At 43.4% G+C, this 25,121-nt stretch overlaps 1 protein-coding gene across 1 annotated transcript in view; it reads left to right on the forward strand.

Annotated features, from left to right (window-relative positions):
• slc4a5a (solute carrier family 4 member 5a) overlaps window positions 1-25,121 on the forward strand; it is a 166,926-nt gene that overhangs the window by 118,598 nt on the left and 23,207 nt on the right. The window contains exons 17-23 of the mRNA XM_059964691.1: window positions 774-974; window positions 5,026-5,139; window positions 8,730-8,891; window positions 10,911-11,089; window positions 15,945-16,017; window positions 18,644-18,712; window positions 21,486-21,659. Of these exons, the coding sequence (XP_059820674.1) occupies window positions 774-974; window positions 5,026-5,139; window positions 8,730-8,891; window positions 10,911-11,089; window positions 15,945-16,017; window positions 18,644-18,712; window positions 21,486-21,659 (972 nt within the window). The remainder of the gene's footprint in view (window positions 1-773; window positions 975-5,025; window positions 5,140-8,729; window positions 8,892-10,910; window positions 11,090-15,944; window positions 16,018-18,643; window positions 18,713-21,485; window positions 21,660-25,121) is intronic.

Here is a 25,121-nt window from a genome sequence, read left to right on the forward strand (position 1 = left end):
CCTCCCTCGCCACCATACAGGGCCCTAAACAGTCCATCCAGGTGAGGTGACCCTTCACCTTTGAGACTGTCAGGGTCACTTACTTAACCGGTGCTCCCGGTATGACCCCTGTATATCAATGAGGCCCGAAGTAGATCGAGGGACTGCCTCGTTGGAACACCTTTGCTCCATCCATCACAGGTTAATTTCCTTGCACACATTTACAGAAAAGTGAAGAAATACAACAGAATTTATGAAAAACTATAAATAAGAAGGTCTGACAAACAACCAATATGCAAAAGAAAACAAATCATGCAAATATTTATTTTTAAAAACAGATAAATAGAGTTGCATTCTAGATCCTAGAAGGTGAGTCTATAGATTGTGGGATAGTCTATAGATTAGAGTCTATATAGAGTCTATAGATTATAGTTAGTCTATAGGTCAGTGTTGAGGTGAGTGAGGTTATCCACACCACTTCAAGAGCCCGATAGTTGTAGGGGAATAATTGTTCCTGAACCTGGTGGGGTGCGACCCAAGGCTTCTGTACCTCCTTCTCAAAGGCAGTAGTGAGAAGAGAGCATGATGGATGTTGCGTTCTTGTGACAGCATTCCTTGTAAGTGTGCTCAGTGATAGGGAGAACTTTGCCTGTGATGGACTGGGCTGTATCCACCATCTTCTGTGGACTTTGCCATTCCTGGGCATTGGAGTTTCCATGCCAGGCTGGGGGTACTCTGCACATGTTGTTTGATCATCCAAGGGTTTACACTGATTCTCTTCTTTCTGCCCCCAGTACAATGTTGTCAATACCACAGCCCTGGACTGGAGTCAGCTCAGCAAGAAGGAGTGCCTCAAGTATGGTGGGAGTTTGGTTGGAAAGTCCTGCAAGTATGTCCCAGACCTGGCCCTAATGTCTTTCATCCTCTTCTTCGGCACCTACTCTCTGACTGTGACCCTCAAAAAGTTCAAGTTTAGCCGCTATTTTCCAACCAAGGTAAGTGCTCCCATTGAATCTATGGCTTCAAGCCTCTGTGGCTTCAAGCCTCTTCTTGGCGCTGGGCTTCCTCTGGCTTGTTGGATGCCTCATGGGCAACCGCCCACTAGAAATGTGGGAACTGTTGTTACCAAGCTTTAAACAGAGCAAACTGTTGCTTACAAGATATGACTAAACCTGTCCCCAACTGCCCTTGAGAAGGCAGCGGTGAGCCACCATCTTGAAACGCAGGAGAGAGAGTGAGGCCTCCGTAGGTCAGGGTCGACCGTGGTGGTGTCTTAGCTGTCTAGATACGCAAGCCCAGGCAGTACAATATCGGGAGCAAGCTGGAGCCCATGTAGCTCCACACATCATCGCATCTCCACTCATCTGAAGAACCGAAAGGAACAGCAGAGTTGCCAGTCAGCATTGTACTCAACGTAGGCCTGCCTTAGGGACTCTAGCTCCAGAGTTTTCCCATGCGGTTTACCCCTGAAGCCTTCCCCATGAGAGGGTATAGCTGACAAGCCCCATCTGCCTGAAATGACTGGTTTTAAGGGGCCAGCAACCCACCTTTGCACCTTCTCATGTCAGTAGAAACAGTTCTGCCGGGCTTGGCAGCTGAGCCACACGTGAAGGCCAGGATTTGGACTTGGTTGTCAGAGCTTATTTGGGGTGCATGCATAGGTAGTGGGAGCTTATCCCCATTACCATCCCCAGTTATAACAGCCTTAAAGGACAAACAACAATACAACACAGGACCAGGCCTTTCAGCCCAGAAAGCTGTGCCAAACTAACTAAACCAGTAATTAAACACCTAACGAAACTAATCCCTTCTGCCTGCACAATGTCCATATCCATTTCATTCTCTGTACACTCACATGCCTAAATAGGAGCCTCTTAAACACCTCTGTCACTTTTGCATCTATCAGCAGCCTTGGCAGTGCATTCCAGGCCCCCGCCACTCCCTATACATATGAAAGAGACTTGCCCCACACATCTCATTTGAACTTGCCCCCTCTCACCTTAGATGCATGTCCTTTTGAGTACAGCATTTTGAGCATGGGAAAGAGATACTGGCTGTTTATGTTCCTTTCATAAACTTCTATCAGATCTCTCCTTGCTCTCTGTTACTCTAGAGAAAACAACCCCAGTTTGTAAGCTCTCTCCTTACACCACACACGCCCTCTAATCCAGGAAAAATTCGATAATTCTCTTCTGCATCCTCTCCAAAGCCTCAACTTTCCTCCTACAGTAGGGTGACAAAAATTGAATGCAATATGAGGCTTAACCAAAGTTTTATAAAGCTCCAACATAAATCTTGAACCCAGTGCCTTGACTCATAAAGGCAAGCACGCATTACGTGTGCTTTGTCATCTAATCAATCTGTGCAGCCACTTTCATGGAGCTATGAACTTGAACCCAGGAATCCTCTGTACATCAACACCTTCAAGGGTCCTGGCATGTAGTGTACACTGTCCCTGTGTATTTGACCTCTCAAAGTGCAGCACCTAACACTTGACCAGATTAAATTTCATCTGCCATTTCTCTGCCCATGTGTGCGACTATTCTATGTCCTGCTGAATCCCTCAGCAATCTTCTGTATTGTCCAAAACATAGCTAATCTTTCTATTGTCCGTGAACTTACTAACCCAACCATCCAGTTTTTCATCCAAATAACTCAACACACACACGCACACACACACATCAACCACTTTGTTATGGATCTGAAGTTTCATATTGACCAGAGCTGATAAGAATAGAAGTTCTTCTCCGAGGGAGATTTGTTATCCAGAAAGAATCTTATTATAATTCAATAGCTTCATGGTCATCTTTGATAACAGAATATTTTTTTTAGTCTGGATTTAATAAAAACTAATTCAATTTAATTTCTCCCATTTTCTGGTTTGATTTGAACTCATACCTCTTGAGTTGAAGGTGTTGATACAACAAAATAACCTGTCACAGAAACCTTTCTATAGAGCAGGGGTTCCCAACCCGGGGTCTACGGACCCCTCAGGGTCCATGGCATAAAAAGTTTGGAACCCCTGCTGTAGATAGACAGATATAGCACAGAGGCAGAGATTACTCTGCTGAGTTTAAAACTTGAATCCAATTATTATTTCCTATTTGATAACAAGGCTGCTTTGATCACTGAAGCTTACCATTGTCAGCCCAACCAATGATAAAGCCTTGAAATGGGACATTGTATTTTGATCTGCACTGAAGTATTGAGCAAAAAAAATCTCAAATGCACTAAGTGTGGCTTTAAAATTAAGCATGCAGGGCCCAAATTCCAAATTCGGTAATCTCCTCTTCCCCCCGCCAGCCCCCAGCCCCAGTATGATCTGAACAGAAATGGGAACACAATGGACTGAAGCAGGAGAGGCACAATAAAACTCTAATAATCAGGCACATGAGATTGTGGTGGCACACACAAGTGCTGGAGGAACTCGGCAAGTTCGGCAGCAACTATGGAGAGGAATTTTTTGTTTGTTTTTTTATTTTTCCTTTTTACTTTTCTTTTCTCTGCACACTGGGTGTCTTACAGTCTTTTTTAATGGGTTCTATCGAACATAAAACATAGGAATCTACAACACATTACAGGCCCTTCGCCCCACAATGTTGTGCCAACCATGTAACCTACCCTAGAAACGGTCCAGAATTACCCAATCATATAGTCCTCTATTTTTCTAAGCTCCACGTACCTATCTAAAAGTCTCTTAAAAGACCCTATTGTATCCACCTCCACCACTGTCAATGGCAGTGCACTCTGCACACACAACATACTCTATGTGAAAAACCTACCCCTGACATCTCCTCTGTACCTACTTCCAAGCACCTTAAAACCTATGCCCCCCTCAGGTTAGCCATTTCAGCTCTGGGAGAAAGCCTCTAGCTATCCACACGATCAATGCCTCTCATCATCTTACACACCTCTATCAGGTCATCTTCTGCCGCTCCAAGGAGAAAAGGCCAAGTTCACTCAACCTATTCTTATAAGGCACACTCTTCAATCCTGTAAATCTTCTCTGCACTCTTTCTATAGTATCCACATCCTTCTTGTAGTGAGGTGACCAGAACTGAACACAGTACTCCAGGTGGGTTTCTTTTTTTTTTTTGGCTGGCTGTAAAGAAACAAATTTCAAGGCTGTATATAGAATACATACTTTGATAATAAATGTACTTTGCTGCCTGATCTACTGAGTTCCTTCAGTACTTTGTGAGTTCCTCAAGATTTCCAGCTGAGATTTTAATGGTGTTGGATTAGCAAGTTTTCCAGACAGTTGGATGTCATTCCTACTAATACTCAAAAACATTCCACACTTCTGTGTTATACAACAGCATAATACATTTTCCAATGAATCTGATGAGGTCAAACATAGCAGGAGATATACAAGCATGTCAGGCCATGGCTCTGACTGCAAACCTACCCATGCTCTTGACCCCTGGATTTCCGGACACCATCCCCTTGCTCCAACCCACACCCTGGATGCTGTACTTCTCACTTGCTCTTTGGATTGCCAGCTGATATTCCAGACTAATGAGTGAACCAGATGTCGAAGATCAGGATCTCTGAACAGTTGGATGCCAAATTATTGGAGTTTTACTGCAGATGTTAAAGCAGGAGTTCCCAACCTGGGGTCCAACGATGCCTTGATTAATGGTTGGGGTCCATGACATAAAAAAGGTTGGGAACCCTTGTGTTAATGCATTCTTTGACTAATGGGTCTAGCCTATAAAGACATCTTGACAGGCATCAATAAGATGGGCTGAAGGGCCTGTTTCTGTGCTGTGTTACTCTGTGACTCATTGGCCAGGTAAGGACAGCTCAGTGCAAAACGAAAAAGTAATTTTTTTTCAAATGGGAGCAAACATTTCTAAAGTTCTTGATATCCTTGTTGAGTTTGTTTGTGTAGACTCTCTACATCTGGCTGAAGTAACTTTGCAAGGTCTGCTGCCTATTTCCCTACACACCTTCCCTACACCTGGCCCCAGTCCCTGCTTGTGCTTGTACCCATCCTTGCTGCTTTCCTTCCCCATTTCTACTCACCCCTTTGTTTTCCACTAGATCCGAAGCCTGATCACTGATTTTTCCACGGTCATCTCCATTCTTGTTTTCTGTGGCATCGATGCTGTGGTCGGACTGGAAACCCCCAAACTGCATGTGCCCAACAGAATCAAGGTTTGAATAGAATGTGTCTATTTCCCATTTGTGCCTTTTGTCCCTCTGGTATGCATCCTTTAGAAGTTATCTTCCCAAACAGGCATGAACTGCATGGTGTGATACTGAACAGAACCTCTCTTGTTTCTCCAAGCTTGACTCAGAATAACTGGCTATTCTCAACACTCAATGTGACACCTTCAATTCTTTAGGTCTTTCTGGACCATCTTTATCTTCTACCATGCCTACTCTGTGCAAATCCTGGCTTGCACTGGAGTGGAGGTGGTGTGGTTATCTCTAGCCTGGCACCAAATGACTTAACTCTTCCAAACATGAAGACTTTAAACCAGTGAGTCTAGAACTTGTTAGGTTTCAGAGTTCAGTCTGGGAGATCTGTGCAGATAGAATGCAAGAGGGCATCACAATCCAAATCAAGACAGCTTAATATTAAACTGAGAGAGACTACATTTTATGATTGGGTTGAGTTGTCCTCTGATCTTAGCGATTCATTTGTAAACATTTCATCACCGTATGAGGAGACACATCAGTGCGCTGTTAATAGTGCTGTGTCCTCCAAATAATTGACCTTTATCTACAGTACTTATCGATCAGCTGATTGCCGTCATTACGGAAGTTGAATCATGAAAGTCATAGCATGCAAGACAATTCCTAGGAGCATGGTCTTCTGTGAACAATTCTATAAGCAGACTTGTAGACCTGTTATAAGCCATTGCGGGCTAAATTACAGGCCTCAACACATAGAGTTCGCCACACAACTATTCAGCAATGAGACCCCCTACCTACATCACAATTGAGTTTCCAAAATGATGACCAATCAGCTGACTGATAAGTATATAAACGCCACGGATTTGCATGACACACCACAAATTAACAGAGCACTGATAATGTCTCCTTGTATGGCGATGAAACATTTGCAAGTAAATTGCCGAGATTGGAGACAACTCAACCCAACCATCAACCTCCTGAGCTACACATTTTCTTTCCAACTGCATTTTAATGTTAATTGTGATGTTAATGTTAATTGTGATCCATGTCTTCCAATGAAATCCATGTTTGCAACCACAGCCAGCAGCTCTGTCCCTTAACTTCCTTCAGAGAGATGAGATTGAGAAATGCGTCTTATGAGACCAACAATCAGTTAACAAACCACCACAGTCCAATTTTCTCGTTCACTGACATGTGTTTACGCAACCAGAAACAGACTCCGGACTTAATAAATCACCCCAGTTTTAATGAAGTCTCCCCAAAGTTTAGCAAAAGGGTCATTTTACTGTTCTGGGCTTCACATATCTCAGATAAATCTCCAGTTGGGAAAAATTGATATAAAAGGTTACATGAGGTCAAACATATCATCTTCCCATGAACCAACACTGAAAATGTTTATTCTAATACTTTCCTTCTCTCTTTCTCTCATTCACCCTTCCTCCCTTCTTTGTCTGGATGTCTTTTTTCCATCTCTTGGATCTATCTAAGCTGCGGAAACTTATCAGTGACTTTTCTATCTTCGCATCTATTCTGATTTTTGTTGGGATTGATATGCTTTTTGGACTGAACACTCCAAAACTCCAAGTGCCCACAGAGCTGAAGGTAAACGCCAAAGGATTTTTATTTTGCCATTTACGTGTGATATAGTAAGGAATGGGCTGAGTGTTGTACTGACTTAGGGATCTTACAAAAGTTGAAGCCTTAATGTTATGTATTCGCAGAACAAGAACAACAACAGAGTAAAGTGATTCATAACTTTTTACTAACATAAACTTTTTACTGAGTTATGTTAGGAATGGTGCATGCTGGGCAACTGGGCACATACACACTTGCCACATTCTAGCTATCGATCTGATACAGTTCAATTCCTGCTGCTGCCTGTAAGGAGTTTGTACCTTCTCCCCATGACTGCATCATTTTCTTCCCACAGTCCAAAGAACTGTTGACTGCTAGGTTAACTGGTCATTGAAAATTATCCTGTGTTTAGGCTCAGGTTAAATCGAGGGATTGCTGAGCAGCACGGCTTGAAGGGCTGTATATCAAATAATTTTTTAAAGAAATTTTGTCTGGAGACTCTTTCAGCACAGTACATTTTTAGGAGAATAGACCATTTTATTTTTTATGTGACTTTTTTTGCATTGAGAAATTAGGATTTTATTTTTGCACTAAGAAGACATAAAGAGGATTCATTGCTGATGTGAATGCTGGCAAGGTTAGACAAAATAAGGAATGATATAACTCAAGTTTGTCATCATGTGACCTGAGACATTCAAGAAAATAAAATAGTAAGGCGAAGGATTTCAACAAATTAAAGAAAAGGGCCTACAGTCAGTGTTCAATTGGTAACCACAGAAGCAAAGAGCATAGGTGAATCTGTACTCCTACAAAATTTTTCCAGGCACTATCCAATTCCATTTCAGACTCTCCATTATCCCAGGCAAGTTTTTGGAAATTTAGTTGTTAGTGGTGGGGTAAGTGACAATTGCTGAGTCTTTAAAACAAGTACCACCAGGCTCAAGCACAGTTTCTACCCTGCTAGTATACTGAATGATGCCCTACTGTAGCATGATAAGATAGATTTTTGACCCCACTCTCTACCTCATTATGATATTAAACCTTCTTGTCTACATGCACTGTGCTTTCACTGTAGCCGCAATACTTTACACTTCATTCTACATAAACACAGGAGATTCTGTAGATTATGGAAATCCAGAGCAATACTGAGACCGACACAACAGGTCAGGCAGCATCTATGGTGGTGTGTGCCTTGCGTTAGGTCTTATAATAAAGAACCAAAAAAAGCACAGGGTGGACCTGCTCAAAGACATGTTTACTAGGAGAAATAGCTCCACTCCCCAAGGATGGCATGCTGCTTCTGATTTACAGGCGGTTATATTTGGTGACGTGTACCTACATTCTTTGACATTAAATTTATTTTAAACTCTGAATTTTGAGAAATACCTAGCCCAGAGGATTGTGCAGATGGGACCTACGGAAGTATTTAAAGTTGAGATAGATATTTTTGGAAGATCAGGGAATTAAGGGCTATGAGCAACCGGTACACAGGATGAGTCGAGGCCTGGGTCTTTGGAAGATGGAGTAGGTTTGAGGGGCCGAGTGGCCTGCATATGCTCTTATTTCCTCGCATCCTTGTGGAGAGACAATGGCACTTAAAGATATTCCAGCACCCTCAGTCGTTCAGTAGGCTTATCCTACCAGGTGCATGAAATAGAACACGACACAATAGCATGGCAGCTAGAGCAACTCGACTACAGGTCGGGGCATTCTGAAGTTCAGAGTTCACTTCCGGCGCCATCTGTAAGGAGTTTGTACATTCTCTCCATGACCTTGTGCATTTCCTCTGAGTGCTCCAGTTTCCTCCAAAAGTCCAAAGATGTACCAGTTATCAGCATAATTGGGCATTGCAAATTGTACTGTGATTAGGCTAGAATAGGTGGGTTATTGAGTGATGCGTCTCGTTGAACTGGAAGGGACTGTTCCTCAATGTATCTTTAAATAAATTAATAAACTGTACCAGTGGCAGTGACGTTCAAGAAGCGTGCAAACTAACAGAGTAATTCCCCTCATTCACCCCTCCCCTTCAGCCAACACGAGCAGACCGGGGGTGGTTTGTTATCCCCTTCGGGAAAAATCCGTGGTGGGTCTACCTGGCCAGTGCTCTTCCGGCCCTCCTTGTCACCATCCTGATCTTCATGGACCAGCAGATCACAGGAGTGATTGTGAACAGGAAGGAGCATAAGCTGAGGGTAGGTAACAGGCCGCAGCGTTCTTCTGCACCTTGTTTCCATAGCAACAATTGGTCAGGAGGATGACTATTCCCTCAATAACATTCCTAAAAGAATTAAAGGTTTCCCAGTGAAAACTCATGGAGGAACATTCTGATTAATACTTTTCCTAATTGCTTTCCATTCTGATGAAGAATCCGAGACCAGAAGCTACACCTGTTTCTTATTCCTTGGCTTGCTGATCCACTAACTGTTGTCAGTTTGACTTTGGTGCTCCTAACTAATATTTAGTAAATTTTGTGCTTTTGCTCTTTAGTAATTTACCTTTGATTATTTTGGAAATTTTGATAATCCATTTTTCCTGATGATTAAATCTGATTGGCTGATGGCGTATACGTCATGGGATCCAATGAATCTCAAGATAGTATCTGGTGACATATATTCAGTGGCCTCTTCATTAGGTACACCTGCCCGTTAATTCAAATATCAAATCAGCCAATCACATGACAGCAACTCAATGCATAAAAGCATGCTGACATGGTCAAGAGGTTCAGTTGTTGTTCAGATCAGACATCAGAATGAGGAAGAAATGTGATCTAAATGACTTTGACCATGGAATGATTGTTGGTGCCAGACGGGGTGGTTTGAGTATCTCAGAAGCTCAGAAACTCCTGGGACTTTCATACACAACAGTTTTTAGAGTTTACAGAGAATAGTGTGAGAAACAAAACAACATCGAGTCAGCACTAGTTCAGTGAGTGAAAATGCCTTGTTAATGAGAAAGGTCAAAGGAGAATGGTCAGACTGGTTCAAGCTGACATAAAGGTGACAATAACTCAAACAGTGATGTGCCGAAGAGTGTCTCTAAATGTACAACACCTCGAACTTTTAAGTGGATGGGCTACAGCAGCAGAAGACCACAAACATCCACTCATTCGCCACATTATTTGGTACAGGAGGTACCTAATAAAGAGGCCACTGAGTGTGTACCTACTTTGATCATAAATTTAGCTTGAACTTTGAACCGTGATGATGTCAATGCCACAGAGCTGTTTATCATTTCTGCCATTTCCCTGCCTTCTGCCCAACGCTTCACTCCTCCCTTGCACCCCAAAGCCACTGGTAAAGCCATGTCCACAACCTTGGGTTCTGAGCTAACCAACATTCCCCAGTCTGGTCTCTTTTCAACTTCTTCAAATCCTTTGCTGCCACTTTAAGGTAGTGTTCAGGAGTTTGTGGACTGTTCAGAGATGTCATGGTAGGAGGAAGGAAGCTGATCCAGAATCACTGAGCGTGGGCCTTCAGGCTCCTGAACCTCCTCTCCAATGGTAGTGGTCACATCCCAGATGGTGAGAGTCCTCAGTAACTGTGTCATTTTCTTGAGGCACCGTCACTTGAAGATGTCCTTGATGGCAGAGAGACTTGTAGGGGAAAGTTATGAGAGAGATTTCAGGGATTTTCTTGCACAAAGTGGTGAATTGGCTATTTCTTTAGCTCAAGGAAAGTCATAAGACATAGGAGCAGAATTAGACCATTCTGCCCATCAAGTCTGCTCTGCCTTTCTATCATGGCTGATCTATTTCCCTTTCGTCCTCATTTTCTTGCCCTCTGCCTGTAACCTTTTATGCCCTCACTAATCAGGAACTTGTCAGCCCCCGCTTTAAACATACCCAGTGACTTGGCCTCCACTGCTGTTTGTGACAATGAAGTTCACACAAGCATTGGGCTGGAGGCCCATCTGGTGTGAGCAGGCCATGCTCTGTTGACTTTGTCTAGAGAGCCAAGTATGACACAGAATGATCGGGCCAAACCATAAAGGTACAAGAGCAGAAATAGGCCATTTGGCCCATTGAGTCTACTCTACCATTCCATCATGGCTGATTTATAATCCCTCTCGATTCCATTTTCCCGTAACCTTTGACATCCTTACTAATCAAAACCCTATCAACTTCGGCTTTGGCCCTTAGTTTTACTGCTTGAAAGAAGTACTGAACACTATGTGGCGTTTGGATTAACAATGATCCTCCACTTCTACTGCAGAAAGGAGCCGGTTACCATCTGGATCTGTTCTGGGTTGGTCTCCTGGTAGCAGTTTGCTCCTTCATGGGCCTCCCATGGTACGTAGCAGCCACTGTCATTTCCATCGCACACATTGACGGCTTAAAGATGGAAACTGAAACGAGCGCACCCGGAGAACAGCCACAGTTTCTTGGGGTCAGGTAGGTGCATGCAAAAGTCCAAGACTACGTTTATCATCATGTGTGCACAGACATGATGAAAAACCTAACCACAGCAGCTTCACACACATAGCATTAGATAAGTAGCATTCACAAGTTAAATTATACACAATTTTTGAATAAAAATAAAAAATAAAAAAATTTTATAAAGTCAAAATCTATTTCTATTGCCATGTGCACATGCCATTAGACTCCTCAATTCCCAGAGTCTAGTCTAATACCAGCACACACACACACACACACACACACACACACTCCCTTTGCAATTTTTGCTCATTTCTTTCTCGATTTCTGCAAAAACATTGTTTATTATTATAAATCATTTATTATATAAAAATATAAAATCATTTATAAGATATAAAAATTATTTATGATTATATTGTAATTTGCCCTTTACTGTGCCTATTGTCTTGTTTATTAATTATTGCACTGTCTTGCACGGTTTTGTGCACTTTATGTAATCCCATGTAGGTCTGAGGTCTAATGTAGCTTTATGTTGTTTCACGTAGTCTAGTGTAGTTTTGTGTTGTTTCATGTAGCACCAGGGTCCTGGAGGAACATTGTTTCAGTTTTACTGTGTACAGTTACCAGCAGTAACAGTTGAAATGACAATAAGAGCGACGTATACGTACAAACAGGTTTAATGGAAAACTTACTCCAGCATCAAAGGCGCATAGCAATTGATAAGCATCTTTCACATGAAAAACATATATGTAAATTATATACAATTTTTTACAAGAAAGAACACAATTAGAACAAACAAAGTACACTTTAGTGCAAAGTAATCTAAGTGGTCATGGTGTTGCCAAAATTTAGTGATTGGGGTTGTGTAAGTTGGTTCAAGAACCCTATGGTTGAAGGGAAATACCTGCTTTTGAATCTATTGTGTAGACCTTCAGGCCTACCTGCTGTGCATGAGTTGTGAGAAGATGGCATGGCCTTGGTAAGGCATGATCTTTGATGATTGATATTGCCTTCCTGAGGCAGCTCTTACCAATGGTGGGGAAGAACGTGCCTGTGATGTATTGGGCTGAGTACACAACTCTCTGTAATTTCTTACGTTCCCATGCATTATAATTACTGTACCAAACCAACATGCAACTGGTCAGGATACTCTCAACAGTGCCTCTATAGAAGTTTGTTTGCGTGCTTGGTGTCACACTGCCCTATGAAAGTAAAGATGTTGGCATGTCTTCTTTATGATTGCTTCTATATGTTGGGCCCAGAACAAGTCATCTGATATATTATCACCCAGGAATTGAAAGCAGTCGACTCTTTCCATCACCGATCCCCCAATGTCGATTGGTGCATTCTCACCCACCTTGCCCTTCCTGAAGTCAACAATCAGCCGATCTGAGATAGAATGCTGCAGATTTTATCTTGATTTGCATGAGAAGATAAAGCTGGTCCTGAGTGGGCAGGTCTAACCATGATCAATCATAAGAGTGCCGGTCGATCTGACCGTTAGATTCTAGAAAGTCTCAATGTCTGCTGGTAAATGGGATTAGTGTAGAATGGTGCCAATACGTTTTGTAACTTCAAAACATGAAACTAATTCAAAGGAAGAAAGGGGAGTCTGAAATGTGAGTCTAACTTCGTGGTTTCTTTGAGTGCTGCATGCATGCATCATCTGGTGGTTTGATAATGTATGCAATTGTCATATGTTTACATATAACCCACAATGAATTACTTAAACAAACTAGAATGCTTAATCAAACTATATATATTTCTGATTCTGTACTGTTGGATCCCGGTATTTTCGTTAGGAGAATGAAGAACAAAGAAAGAAAGCTGAGAGAATAAAGAAACAGCAGTCATGGTCGAGTCAGGCTCAGACTAGAGATTAAAGAGGCATGTGAGGAAAGTTTTTTTTTACCCAGAGTGTGATGGGTGCCTGGGATGTGCTGCCAGGGTTGGTGGTGGAATCAGGTATGATAGTGGCCTTTAGATTGACAGGAAATGTTGGGATATGGATGATGAATGTGCAGGAAATTTCATATCTCAGTATGAGACTTACTTATCACATGTACATCGAAACATAGGTGGCAGGGTGGAGGTAGGTCTCTACTCGAGTGTGGCTCTGTGACCGGTGCAACTCCATTGCCACACTAGCGCCGTGTTGAGATCCGCAGTGTGTTCGTCTGAATCCTGACTTGCTCCTGTATCCATTCCATTTACTAGGCAGGTCCAGTTTATGGTTAAAGATGATCCCTATAGCTTAATATTGATTGTAACGCCAGAAAATATCAAATGGTGACAGGAAGGAGTAGGGCTAGACTCTCTGTGCATTTTAACTGGTTACATGGGGTTCCACAGGGATCTGTTCTGGGACCCCTCCTCTTTGTGATTTTTATAAATGACCTGGATGAGGAAGTAGAAGGGTGGGTTAGTAAGTTTGCTGATGACACAAAGGTTGGGGGTGGTGTAGATAGTCTGGAGGTTTGTCAAAGGTTACAGCGGGACATCGATAAGATGCAGAACAGGGCTGAGAAGTGGCAGATAGACTTCAACCCAGATAAGTGTGAAGTGGTTCATTTTGGTAGGGCCAATTTGAAGACAGAATATAATATAAATAGTAAGAATCTTGGCAGTGTGGAATATCTGGGATATCTTGGGGTCCGTGTAGATAGGACACTCAAAGCTGATGCGCAGGTTGACAGTGTTGTTAAGAAGGCATATGGTGTGTTGGCATTCATCAGCCGTGGGACTGAGTTCAAGAGCCATGAGGTAATGTTACAGCCATTCAAGACCTTGGTCAGACCCCACTTGGAGTACTGTGTTCAGTTCTGGTCACCTCACCTCAGGAAGGATGTGGGTACTATAGAGAGAGTGCAGAGGAGATTTACAAGGATGTTGGAGAGCATGCCTTGTAAAAATAGGTTGAATGTGCTTGACCTTTTCTCCTTGGAGCGACGGAGGATGAGAGGTGACCTGACAGAGGTGTGTCAGATGATGAGAGGCATCGATCGTGTGAACAGCCAGAGGCTTTTCCCAGGGCTGAAATGGCTAACACAAGGGGGCATAATTTTAAGGTGCTTGGAAATAGGTACCGAGGGGACATTAGGGGTAAGTTTTCAACAGAGAATGGTGAGTGCGTGAAATGCACTGCCCGCAGCGGTGGTGGAAGCGGATACAATAGGCTCTCTTAAGGGCCTCTTAGATGGTACGTGGAGCTTAGAAAAATAGGGGGCTACGCACTAGAGAAGTTCTAGGCAGTCTGTAGAGTAGGTGACATGGTCGACACAACATTGTGGGCCGAAGGGCCTGTAATGTGCTGTAGATTTATATGTTCTATGCGTCACTGTCTGGTATGGGGAGGAGGGTTCCCTCCCACAAAGGATAAAAATAAGCTGCAGAACGTTGTGAACAACACACACAAAATGCTGGTGGAACACAGCAGGCCAGGCAGCATCTATAGGGAGAAGCACTGTCGACATTTCAGGCCGAGACCCTTCGTCAGGACTAACTGAAAGGGAAGATAGTAAGAGATTTGGAAGTAGGAGGGGGAGGGGAAAATGCAAAATGATAGAAGACCAGAGTGGGTGGGGTGAAGCCGAGAGCCAGACGGGTGATTGGTAAAAGGGATACAGAGCTAAAGGATAATGGGATGAGAGGCCTAGGGAGAAAGAAAGGGGGAGGGGAGCACGAAAGGAAGATGGAGATGGAGAAGCTCTGTCGACGTCTCGGGTCGAGACCCTTCGTCCTCTTTGTCCTGATGAAGGGTCTCAGCCTGAAACGTCGACAATGCTTCTTCCTTATAGATGCTGCCTGGGCTGCTGTGTTCCACCAGCATTTTGTGTGTGTTGCTTGATCTCACTTTAAGGAGTCATTATTTCATGTGTTTGCTATTTACTTATATTTGCATTTGCACATTTTGTTGTTTATTGATCCTACTTACAGTTCCTGTTCTATAGATTTGGTAAGTACCCCTGCAGGAAAAAGAATCTCAGGTTTGTATGTGGTGACATGTATGTACTCTGATAATAAATTTTACCTTAAACTTTGCATGGTGGTTGCCTGGTAAATATGTTCCTTGTCGTCTATCAGCCCTTGCCTGAAAATAGTCTAGGCTGCATGCAGGCACAAAGAGCTTCTTTATCTGAGAAGTTGCAAACAGAATGAAACATTATACAACCATCAGCAAACATACACTCCCTGAGCTCATGATGAAAGAGCTGAAGATGCTGCAACCATGGCCCAGGATAGCTGAAAGTGTCTTTCAAGAACCACAGCCATGTTACTTTGTGAGAACTCTAACCACAAGCAGTGGGGGGTTTCCGCTTCAGTTTATTGGTGATGTAGATGCCATACTTACTCAAGCATTGCCTTGACATTATGGGAAATCACCATAAGATATAGGAGCAGAATTGGGCCAGTTGGCCCATCAAGCCAGCTCTGCTATTTCATCATGGCTGACCCATTTTCCCACTCAGCCCCATTCTCTAGTCTTCTCCTCAAATCCATTTATGCCTTAATGAATCTAGAATCTATCAGCCTCTGCCTTAAATATACCCAATGGCTTGGCCTCCACAGCCGCCAGTGGCAACAAATTCCACAGTTAAACACTCTAGCTAAATAAATTCCTCCCCATCTCCGTTCTAAAAGGTCTCCCCACTGTTCTTGCCTCATACCTGAAATTTGGTGTTTTGCTTTGTGTTTGGACCAAAGCAGTGAATATTACAGATTAGTGTAAGTAGGTGGTCACGGACTGACTGGGCTGTAAGGCTTATTCCATGCAGAAGATTCCATGCAGAATCTCTCTGTGACTCTCAGATAGCTTTATTGGAGATCTTTCATGTATTTTCCAGATCCTCACCTGTTCATTTTCCTTTTCCAGGGAGCAAAGGCTGACTGGTCTTGTTGTGTTCATTCTCACAGGAGTCTCTGTCTTCCTGGCTCCAATTCTGAAGGTGAGAATTCGGGCTGATTCAGTTCTTTCGGGGAAGCTCATATTCTTTCTCCTTTTAACAGCATAGGAGTTGGTCCTTTATTTTTTTTTAAGTGGAGCTATGACTAAACCAGCAAGCAATGTGCAGCCAAATATACGCTGCGGTCATTTCATTAGGTACACCTAATCATTAATGCAAGTATCTAATCAGTCAATCATGAGGGAGCTACTCTTTGCATAAAAGCATGCAGACATGGTCAAGAGGTTCAGTTGTTGTTCAGACCAAACATCAGAATGGGGAAGGAATGTGATCTAAGTGACTTTGACTGTGAATGATTGTTGGTGCCAGATGGGGCGGTTTGAGTATCTCAGAAACCGCTCATCTCCTGAGAATATCACACATAACAGTCTCTAGAGTTTACCGAGAATGGTGTGAGAAACAAATTTCCAGTGAGTGGCAGTTCTTAATCAGAGAGGTCAGAAGAAAATGGCTAAAATGGTTCAAGCTGACAGAAAGGAGAGAGTAACTTAAATAACCTCATGTTACAACAGTGATGTGCAGAAGAGCATCTCTGAAAGCACATCACCTTGAAGTGGATGGGCTACAGCAGCAGAAGACCACACTGGGTTCCACTCCTGTTGTTACAGCACGACCTCGTAGGACTGGAAATGGCAGACACTCCATGAAGAGACCGGAAAAGAGGTTAGACATAGGAAAACTAACAGAGCATTGGCAGCACAAACAAGCAACAATATGAGACAAATCCTTCTCCACAAGGACTCTGACCCAGTGCTAAACAGGAGTCCCTTTTAAATAATCACAGCCTATGGGAAATCCATGCCAGTCACAATTAACAAGACAATTACCTGGGCTTAAAGGCTCTAACAATTAGTAAATACAGGTGACAGGAGTGAATCTGCAGATGCTAGAGATAAATAAAAACACAAGTTGCTGTCTGGCCTGCTGAGTTCTGGCAGCATTTTGTGTTTTTAGTAAATTCAGGTGGTTTAGAAACCCAGAAGTCCAATGCTGTACGGCAAGTACAGAGGCCCACAGGGCTCATGACAGCTGTACCTAACTAAGTGACCAATGAGTGTAGAGCCATCTGCTTCTGTTTCCTTACTTGATTTACTTGTGAATTTATTAACCAATTCTGGGGTTGAACCTTTTGACTGGGATAATCTTCCTTGTATGAAATAGAGTCAGCAATAAATTTGCTGTTAGCTAACCTAATTAATAAGACAATAGCTACATCCCAATAACATGGATTCTATTGTATTTCTTAATTTTCATTTTCCTGAGAATGTGAATGGTAACATATACTGCACATACTTTGATAATAAACTTAGCTGTAACATTGATTCCATCTTTGCACACTGACATTCAACACCAATTAAATGGATCAGGTAGGCATGATGTTCAGGATGGACCTTTTGTTAGAATAACCTTCCTTGAGTGAAATGGAGTCAGCAATTCATTTGCTTTTGGTTAACTTTTGTCTCTCTAGAAAGACCAAAACTGCAATCCAATAACTTGATCCCATCTTTGCACACTGACACTCAAATCTAATTAATTAGGTCAGGTAGGCATGTCAAGATCAATGGTTCATATTAATATGAGAATGTATACGGTATACAACCTCAAATTCTTAGTCTTTGCAAACATCTGTGAAACAAGAAATCACGAAGAATGAATGATAGAAACATCAGAACCCCAAAGCCTGCCTCCCCCATCCCACGCGCAAGCACCAGCAGAGGCATCAACTCTTCCCCCGCTTGCCACAGCAGAGGCAACGGCCCCCACCATGCAAGCAAGAGCAAAAGACCCCAAAGAGACAGTGATCTGGAGTCCATTGAAAGCTAGTCCATAACCCAGCACTTCAGTATCTCATACAGGCTCTCTCCATTGAGGGAAAGAGAAGATGCTTTCCTGCCACACCAAGCGTGGAGACCAGCAACTCACTGTTCCAATGATACAATCTTCCGCATCGCTTCTACAAGCCCCCCCAGCTCAAGGACCGATAGGCTTTCACTCTCTATTGAGTTAGAAGGAGAGGGATCGCTCAATGACAGAGACCTTCTTCCGATTGCAGCACATACCACCTGCTCACTCGGTTTTTCAGTCTCCCATAGAGCTTCAATCAGTGAAATCGGTGAGGAATCAGGTCATCTACGGGGTTGCTCTCCAGCCACTCCTGGAGATAGCAAAGCACCAGGCCACACATTGCGGAGAACCGTACTTTGAACTGTACGTCACAGGCTCCGACAGAAACCCACATCTCAAATCGATAAGGAACCAACAAAAGTGATGATGAAGATGATGAGCCTACAGCCAGGGACAGCACAAGTTTCAATAAAATAACAATGTCTTCCTCATGACTCCTATGGTCCATTCTCCTTTCTTATCAGATTCCTTCCTCTCCAGCCCTTGACCTTTCACCTATCACCTTCCACCTATCCTCCTTCCCCTCCCCCACCGTTTTACTCTGGCGATTTCTCCCTTCCTTCTCAGTCCTGAAGAGTCTCGACCTGAAATGTAAACTGTTTATTCATTTCCATAGATGCTGCCTGCACTGAGTTCCTCCAGCATTTTGTGTTTACCTTTTTCTATTAGTCAAATGTTAATTGTTTCTTTTGTTTATCCTCAGTACATTCCAATGGCAGTTCTATATGGAGTCTTCCTTTATATGGGTGTGGCCTCTTTAAATGGTATTCAGGTATGTTTATCCTTAGATTGTGAAGACTCTAATAGCTCTCTCTTTCTCACTCTACCATGCTTTGTGTACTCCACCAATTCTCCTCTATTTTCCCTCCTACCTCATCTCTCTTTCCATAAGATTTCCGTGAAACTCTCTGCTGTACATTGCCAGTTCTCTGCGGCATTGTGAGAGCGTTTGGCAATAGCGAGCTCTCTTCTTCCAGGATAATAATACATAAGCTGTTTGCTTGTAATTGTTCTCTATGTCCACTGCACCTAACAGGAATAAAGTTGCAAAGAGTAAACTGCTAAAAAGGGATGTTAGAGTTAGACTTTTTAGCACAGACAGTGGTGGGTGGGTGATGGTAGAGGTAGCTACATTAGGGGCATTTCAGAGACTTTTAGATAGGCACATACTGTAGATGAAAGAAAAGGAGAGAGGGAAGAGTTAGATTGATCTTTGAGTGGGGTAAAAGGTTGGTTCAATAGTGTGTGCCAAAAAGCCTATACTGTGCAGTAGAGATTTCCCTCTCTGTCCCTCTCTGACTCTGTGTCTGTCTGTCTCTCTCTCTCTGTCTGTCTCTCTTTCTCTCGCTCTCTTTCTCTCTCTCTTTCTGTCTCACCCCCTTCTGTCTCTGTCTCTTCTACTCTCTCTTCCTTGTTCAATACCTGAGGTCATTTCACCTCCCACACCTTCAGTCAGTCTTACCCCCCCGATGTCCAGCTTGCAACAAAGATCAGTCACAGCAGAGAGGAACTTCACCAGCTGGCTCTGCTCCAACGGTATGTACGGAGACACAGAAGACTGCAGGTGTTGGAATCTGCAGCCCGTGACAGACTGCCGGAGGAACTCAGTAGGTCCAGCAGCATCTGAAGAGGCAGAGGGCCAGTTGACATCGCAGGTCGAGGTCCTGCATTGGGACTGAGGGTGCAATGGGAAGATGGCTGGTATATGGAAGTGAGAGGGAGGGGTGAAGCAGAGGTAGGTGATAGGTGGAAGGAGGTGAAGTAGGGATTGGTGGGCAGATGGAGCCAGGAGGGGGGATGTGGTAGTTTTAGAACATGGAACAGCACAGTAGGGTAGTACGTGCTAAACCTCTTATCCTCCTCCAAGATCACTCTAACACTTCCCTCGTACAGAACTCATAAGCTTCCATATTGCTTTCATCCATGTGCCTTCTAGGAATTTCTTAAATGCCCCTAATGTATCCATCTCTAACCCCCTCCATCCAAAAGTGTGTTCCAGGAACTCACCACTCAATATCTGCGTAACGAGCATCCCCTACCCTCCCCCAATACTTTCCTCCAATCTCCTTAAAATTATACCCTCTCACATTAGTCACAGCTGACCTGGGAAAAAGACACTTAGCATTCACTCTGCTTAAGCCTCATATAATTTTATACACTTCTTTCAAATCACCTCTCATCATCCTTCACTCCAAAGAGAAAAGCACAAGTTCATTCAACCTCTCCCCATAAGACATGCTCTCTCATCCAGGCAGCCTCCAAGTAAATCTCCTCTGCACCCCCTCCTTCCTATAATGAGGTAACCAGAATTGAACACAATATTCCAACCGTGGTCTAACCAGGGTTTTCTAGCGCTGCAACATTACTTCATGGCTCTTGAACTCAATCCCTTGACTAATGAAGGCCAACACACCATATGGTTTCTTCACCACCCTATCAACTTGTATGGCAGCTTTGGGGAATCTATAGATGTAGACCCCAAGGTCCCTCTGTCCTTCCACGTGGCTAAGAATCCTTCCATTAATCTTATACTCTGCTTTTAAGCTTGATCTACCAAAGTGAATCACACTTCATACATTTCCAGATAGTTTTCCATCTGCCAATTCTCAACTCAGCTCTACATCCTGTCTATATCCCATTGTAACCTACAGCAACCTACAGAAGCTGGTGAATGATTGGAGAAAACATTTTAAAAAATGTTAAACAGATGAACCCAGGGTGGGGGTATGGTAAACTATGTATACCTGTCTGGACACGCCCCTCTGCTGACTGCTCCTGTGGCTCCTCCCACAGACCCCTGTATAAAGGCAATTAGAGGCACTGCTCCCCGCCCCCCCACCCCCAGACTCCGGGATGCCGTGTTCCGTTTTGCTGCTAATAAAAGCCTATCGTTCACCTCTCGTCTCTGAGTGTTATTGATGGGGCTTCAGGGGACAAGGAGGGGGTGGGTAGAAACAGAGCCCACTGGGTGATAAGTTGAAGCAGGTAAGGGGTGGGGGAACAATGAGCAGATAGAACCTGATGAAGAAGAGGGATGCGAATGGTGAACCGAGGGAGAAGATGTCCAGGCAATGCACACAAAATGCTTGGGGAACTCAGCAGGTCAGGCAGCATCAATGGAAAGGAATAAACAGTCAACATTTCTGGCTGAGACCCTTCATTCCTGCCCGAAGCATCCAGTCTTTATTCCTCTCCGTAGATGCTGCATGCCCTACTGAGTTCCTCCAGCATATCGTGTGTGTTAGTCTGGGTTTCCAGCTCAGAATCTCCTGTGTTTATGAGATGCCCAGGCAATGGGCAGATGGTTGAAGGTGATACATATATCCAGGCAATGGGGAGGAAAGGGATGGATGAGGTGAACAAAGGGAGAGGGACCCTAGATTGAAGTGTAAACAAGATGCCTGAAATTGGAAAACTAACTGGATATGGAGCGGCAAATTGAGTGGAGACCGCGGCACTGAAACAAAATATTTCCTGCATGGCTAGCTTGAAGCAAGTTCTCCCTAGTGGGCTCCTTAATGCTGCTCTTTTTGTCCCACCCACAGTTCTGGGATCGATGCAAACTGTTCCTCATGCCGTCCAAGCACCAGCCTGATTACATCTACCTTCGCCACGTGCCCCTTCGACGGGTCCACTTATTCACCACGGTGCAGATCATCTGCTTGGCCATCCTCTGGGTCCTAAAGTCGACTGTGGCTGCCATCATTTTCCCCATTATGGTAAGACATGTCGGCATTTTGCAACCGTACATGAGGGTAATGGGCTATAAACCACAACAGCAACCTACATTCATCAAGCACCGATGCTTGGGAAAAAAAAAACAAATCACAAACCTGCTCAGACTAATCAAGGGGGAGATGCTGAGTGACAGGAGTAGGTTGTAAGCATCTCCAACAGGAAGGGAGCACGGAGAGGTTTAGGGACTGAACTTTAGACCTCAGGGATTGGACATCTGGAAGACTATCCGCCAGTGGATGAGTGAGGAATCTCTGGGATGCATGTGAGGCCAGTTTTTCAGGAGTGTAGGATTTGGAGAAACTACAGAGCCTGAGACAAGGGGGTGTGGGCTATTGAATTATACAAAAATTCGTCCACGATGAACTTCTTGTCCATCCACACTGATCTGTATTTTCCTCTGCCGTACCGACTTTAACTGCCTGTCCAAATGTTTCTTAAATGTAGTGATTGTCTTTGATTCTACAACCTCTTCTGCTGGAGATCCAGAGTGACACTGTAATGTAGTGGTTAGTGCAGCGCTTTACAGCACTAGCGACCTGGGTTCAATTCCCACCACTGTCTGTAAAGAATTTGTATGTTCTCATTGTCTGGTTTTCTTCTGGGGTCCCTGGATTCCTTCCATATTCCAAAGATGTACAGGTTAGTAAGTTAATTGATCACACGGGTGCAATTGGGTAGTATGGGCCTTCATTAGGCTGAAATTGTTCAATGGTTCAATATCAGAGAATGTATACAGTCTACAACGTGAAATTCTTACTCTTCACAGTCATCCACAAGACAGAAATGGGCTGTTCCAATGTTGTATCTCTAAATAAAATCTTGCGGGGAAAAAAAAACTTTTCCCTCAAGTCTCTTTTACAAGTATTTCTCCTCACTTTAAGCCTAAGCCGTCTTATTTGCGATGCCCCTCCCATGGAGGAAAAATTCTGATTTTCTGCTCTGTCTAAGCCTTCTTAAAATTTTGTATGCCTTTATCACGTCACCCCCTCAGCCTCCTTCACTCCAAGGAAATAAAGACTAATCTATTAATTTCTCCAGATAAGTGAGACCCTTCAATCCAGGCAACATCCTGGAGAATCTCCTCTGCACTTTCTCCAACACAACCATATCTTTCCCATAGAGCAGTGTCGAGTGCACACAACACAAAATGCTGGAGGAACTCAGCAGGTCATCAGCATTTATGGAGCAGAATAAACAGTCAATGTTTCAGGCCAAGACCCTTCATCGGGACATTTCTGTGTGTTGCTCTGGGTTTCCAGCTCCTGTAGAATCTGTTATGTTAATGAGAACTGCACACAATACTCAAGTGTAATCTAACCAGTGTTTTGCAGAGTGCTGTTTGCGTGACTTGTTTTTTTTTGCATGGGATGAAAGGTATTGATGTTTTTCTTTGAACGGGTTCCATGGTTTTTCTTTGTTTTGTGGCTGTCTAAGGAGAAGATAAATCTCAGGCTTGTATACTATATGCATACTTAGATAATAAATGTACTTTGAATCCTATATTCTGTGCCTCATCCTAGGAAGGCAGGCATGCCACATGCCTTCTTCACCATCATAACTACCTGTGCAGCCACTTGTATAGAATGTCTGTAGTGGAATTGGAAGTCCCCAAGATCTCCTTGCTCAGCAATGTTCCTTAGCGCCCGACCATTTAATGTATGTGCCCTATTGGTATTTAACTTCCCAAGATGCATCACTTCACACGTGTGTTACTTCAGGCACAAGTGTTATACCAATCCAGAGGTTTGAACAAAAAAAAAATAGACATTTTAACTGAAGCCATACACTACTGTGCAAAAGTCTTGGGCACAAATGCCTAAGAATTTTGCACTGTACTGTATTTGTCAACATGGGGCAGAGAGCAAGTTTGTAAATCTGACAGGAGCAAAGGATGTTGGGAATGGCAAGGAAGGAGTGCAGTGGGAGGGGCGTGGGACAGGTGGCACAGAAGGAATGCCGGGCAAGGGGGCATGGGGGCAGACACACCCAGCCCTCAGACTCTGAGCAAGATCATTTGATTTCCAACAATTGGTTTATTGATCACTACAGAATGTCTCTGCTTTTCTTTCCCCTTCCCCTTTTCCCAACCATGATTCCCCTCTCCGTGCCCCTTCCCACTCACAGTCCACGATGGAGACCCAGATCAGAATCAGGTTTATCATCACTCACACATGTCATAATTTTTTTTATGGCAGCAGAACAGTGCAATGCATAAAATTACTACAGTACTGTGCAAAAGTCTTAGACACCCTAGCTATATATATGTGAAGTGTCTTTTGTACAGTACTGTAAATCAAAAGTCAGAATCAAAATTACAAAATCAGCCTACTTACCTTGGACAAGTGTGTACCTGGAGATTCCTTCATAGAACCTATCTGCTCCCAACACACCAGCAATTATCAGTTACATCAAAGCAAAATCAAAGGGAGCTAACATTGGCATGTGGCAAAGGTAATGTCGCAGTAGTTATGGGGGATTTCAACATGCAGGTGAACTGGGAGAATCAGATTGGTGCTGGACCCCAGGATAGGGAGTTTGTAGAGTGCCTACAGGATGCATTCTTGGAACAGCTTCTACGAGAGCCAACCAGGGACAAGGCTATTCTGTATTTAGTGTTGTGTAATGAACAGGATTTGATAAGCAATCTTGAAGTAAAGGAGCCATTAGGAGGTAGTGACCATAATATGATAAGTTTTTATCTGCAATTTGAGAAGGATAAGGGCAGATCGGAGGTGTCAGTGTTGCATTTGAACAAAGGAGACTATGGAGCCATGAGGGAGGAACTGGCCAAAGTTAACTGGACTGATATCCTAGCAGAAAAGGCAATAGAACAGCAATGGCAGGTATTCTTGGGAATAATGCATAGGGTGCAAAATCAGTTCATTCCCCGGAGAAGGAAGGATTCAAAAGGGGGAAAGGGGCCACAGTGGTTGACAAAGGAAGTCAGAGATTGCATAGCATTAAAAAAAAAGGAAGTATGACAGAGCTAAGATGAGTGGGAGGACAGATGATTGAAAAATTTTTAAGGAACAGAACTTAACTAAAAAGGCAATACGGGGGAGAAAAAATGAGGTACGAACGCAAACTAGCCAGGAATATAAAGGATAGCAAAAGCTTTTTTAGGTATGTGAAGAGAAAGAAGATAGTTAAGAACAATGTTGGGCCCTTGAATAATGAATTGGGTGAAATTGTTATGGGAAACAGGGAAATGGCAGAAGAATTTAATAAGTACTTTAGATCTGTCTTCACTAGGGAAGACACAAGCAATCTCCCAGATGTATGGATGGGCCAAGGACATACGGTAATAGAGGAAATGAAACAGATTGACATTAGGAAGGAAACGGTGATGAGTAGACTGATGGGACTGAAGGCTGACAAATCCCCAGGTCCAGATGGTCTGCATCCTAGGGTACTAAAGGAGGTGGTCCTGGAAGTTGTGGATG

The sequence above is a fragment of the Hypanus sabinus genome, chromosome 1 (assembly GCF_030144855.1).
Source record: "Hypanus sabinus isolate sHypSab1 chromosome 1, sHypSab1.hap1, whole genome shotgun sequence".
Lineage (NCBI taxonomy): Eukaryota > Metazoa > Chordata > Chondrichthyes > Myliobatiformes > Dasyatidae > Hypanus > Hypanus sabinus.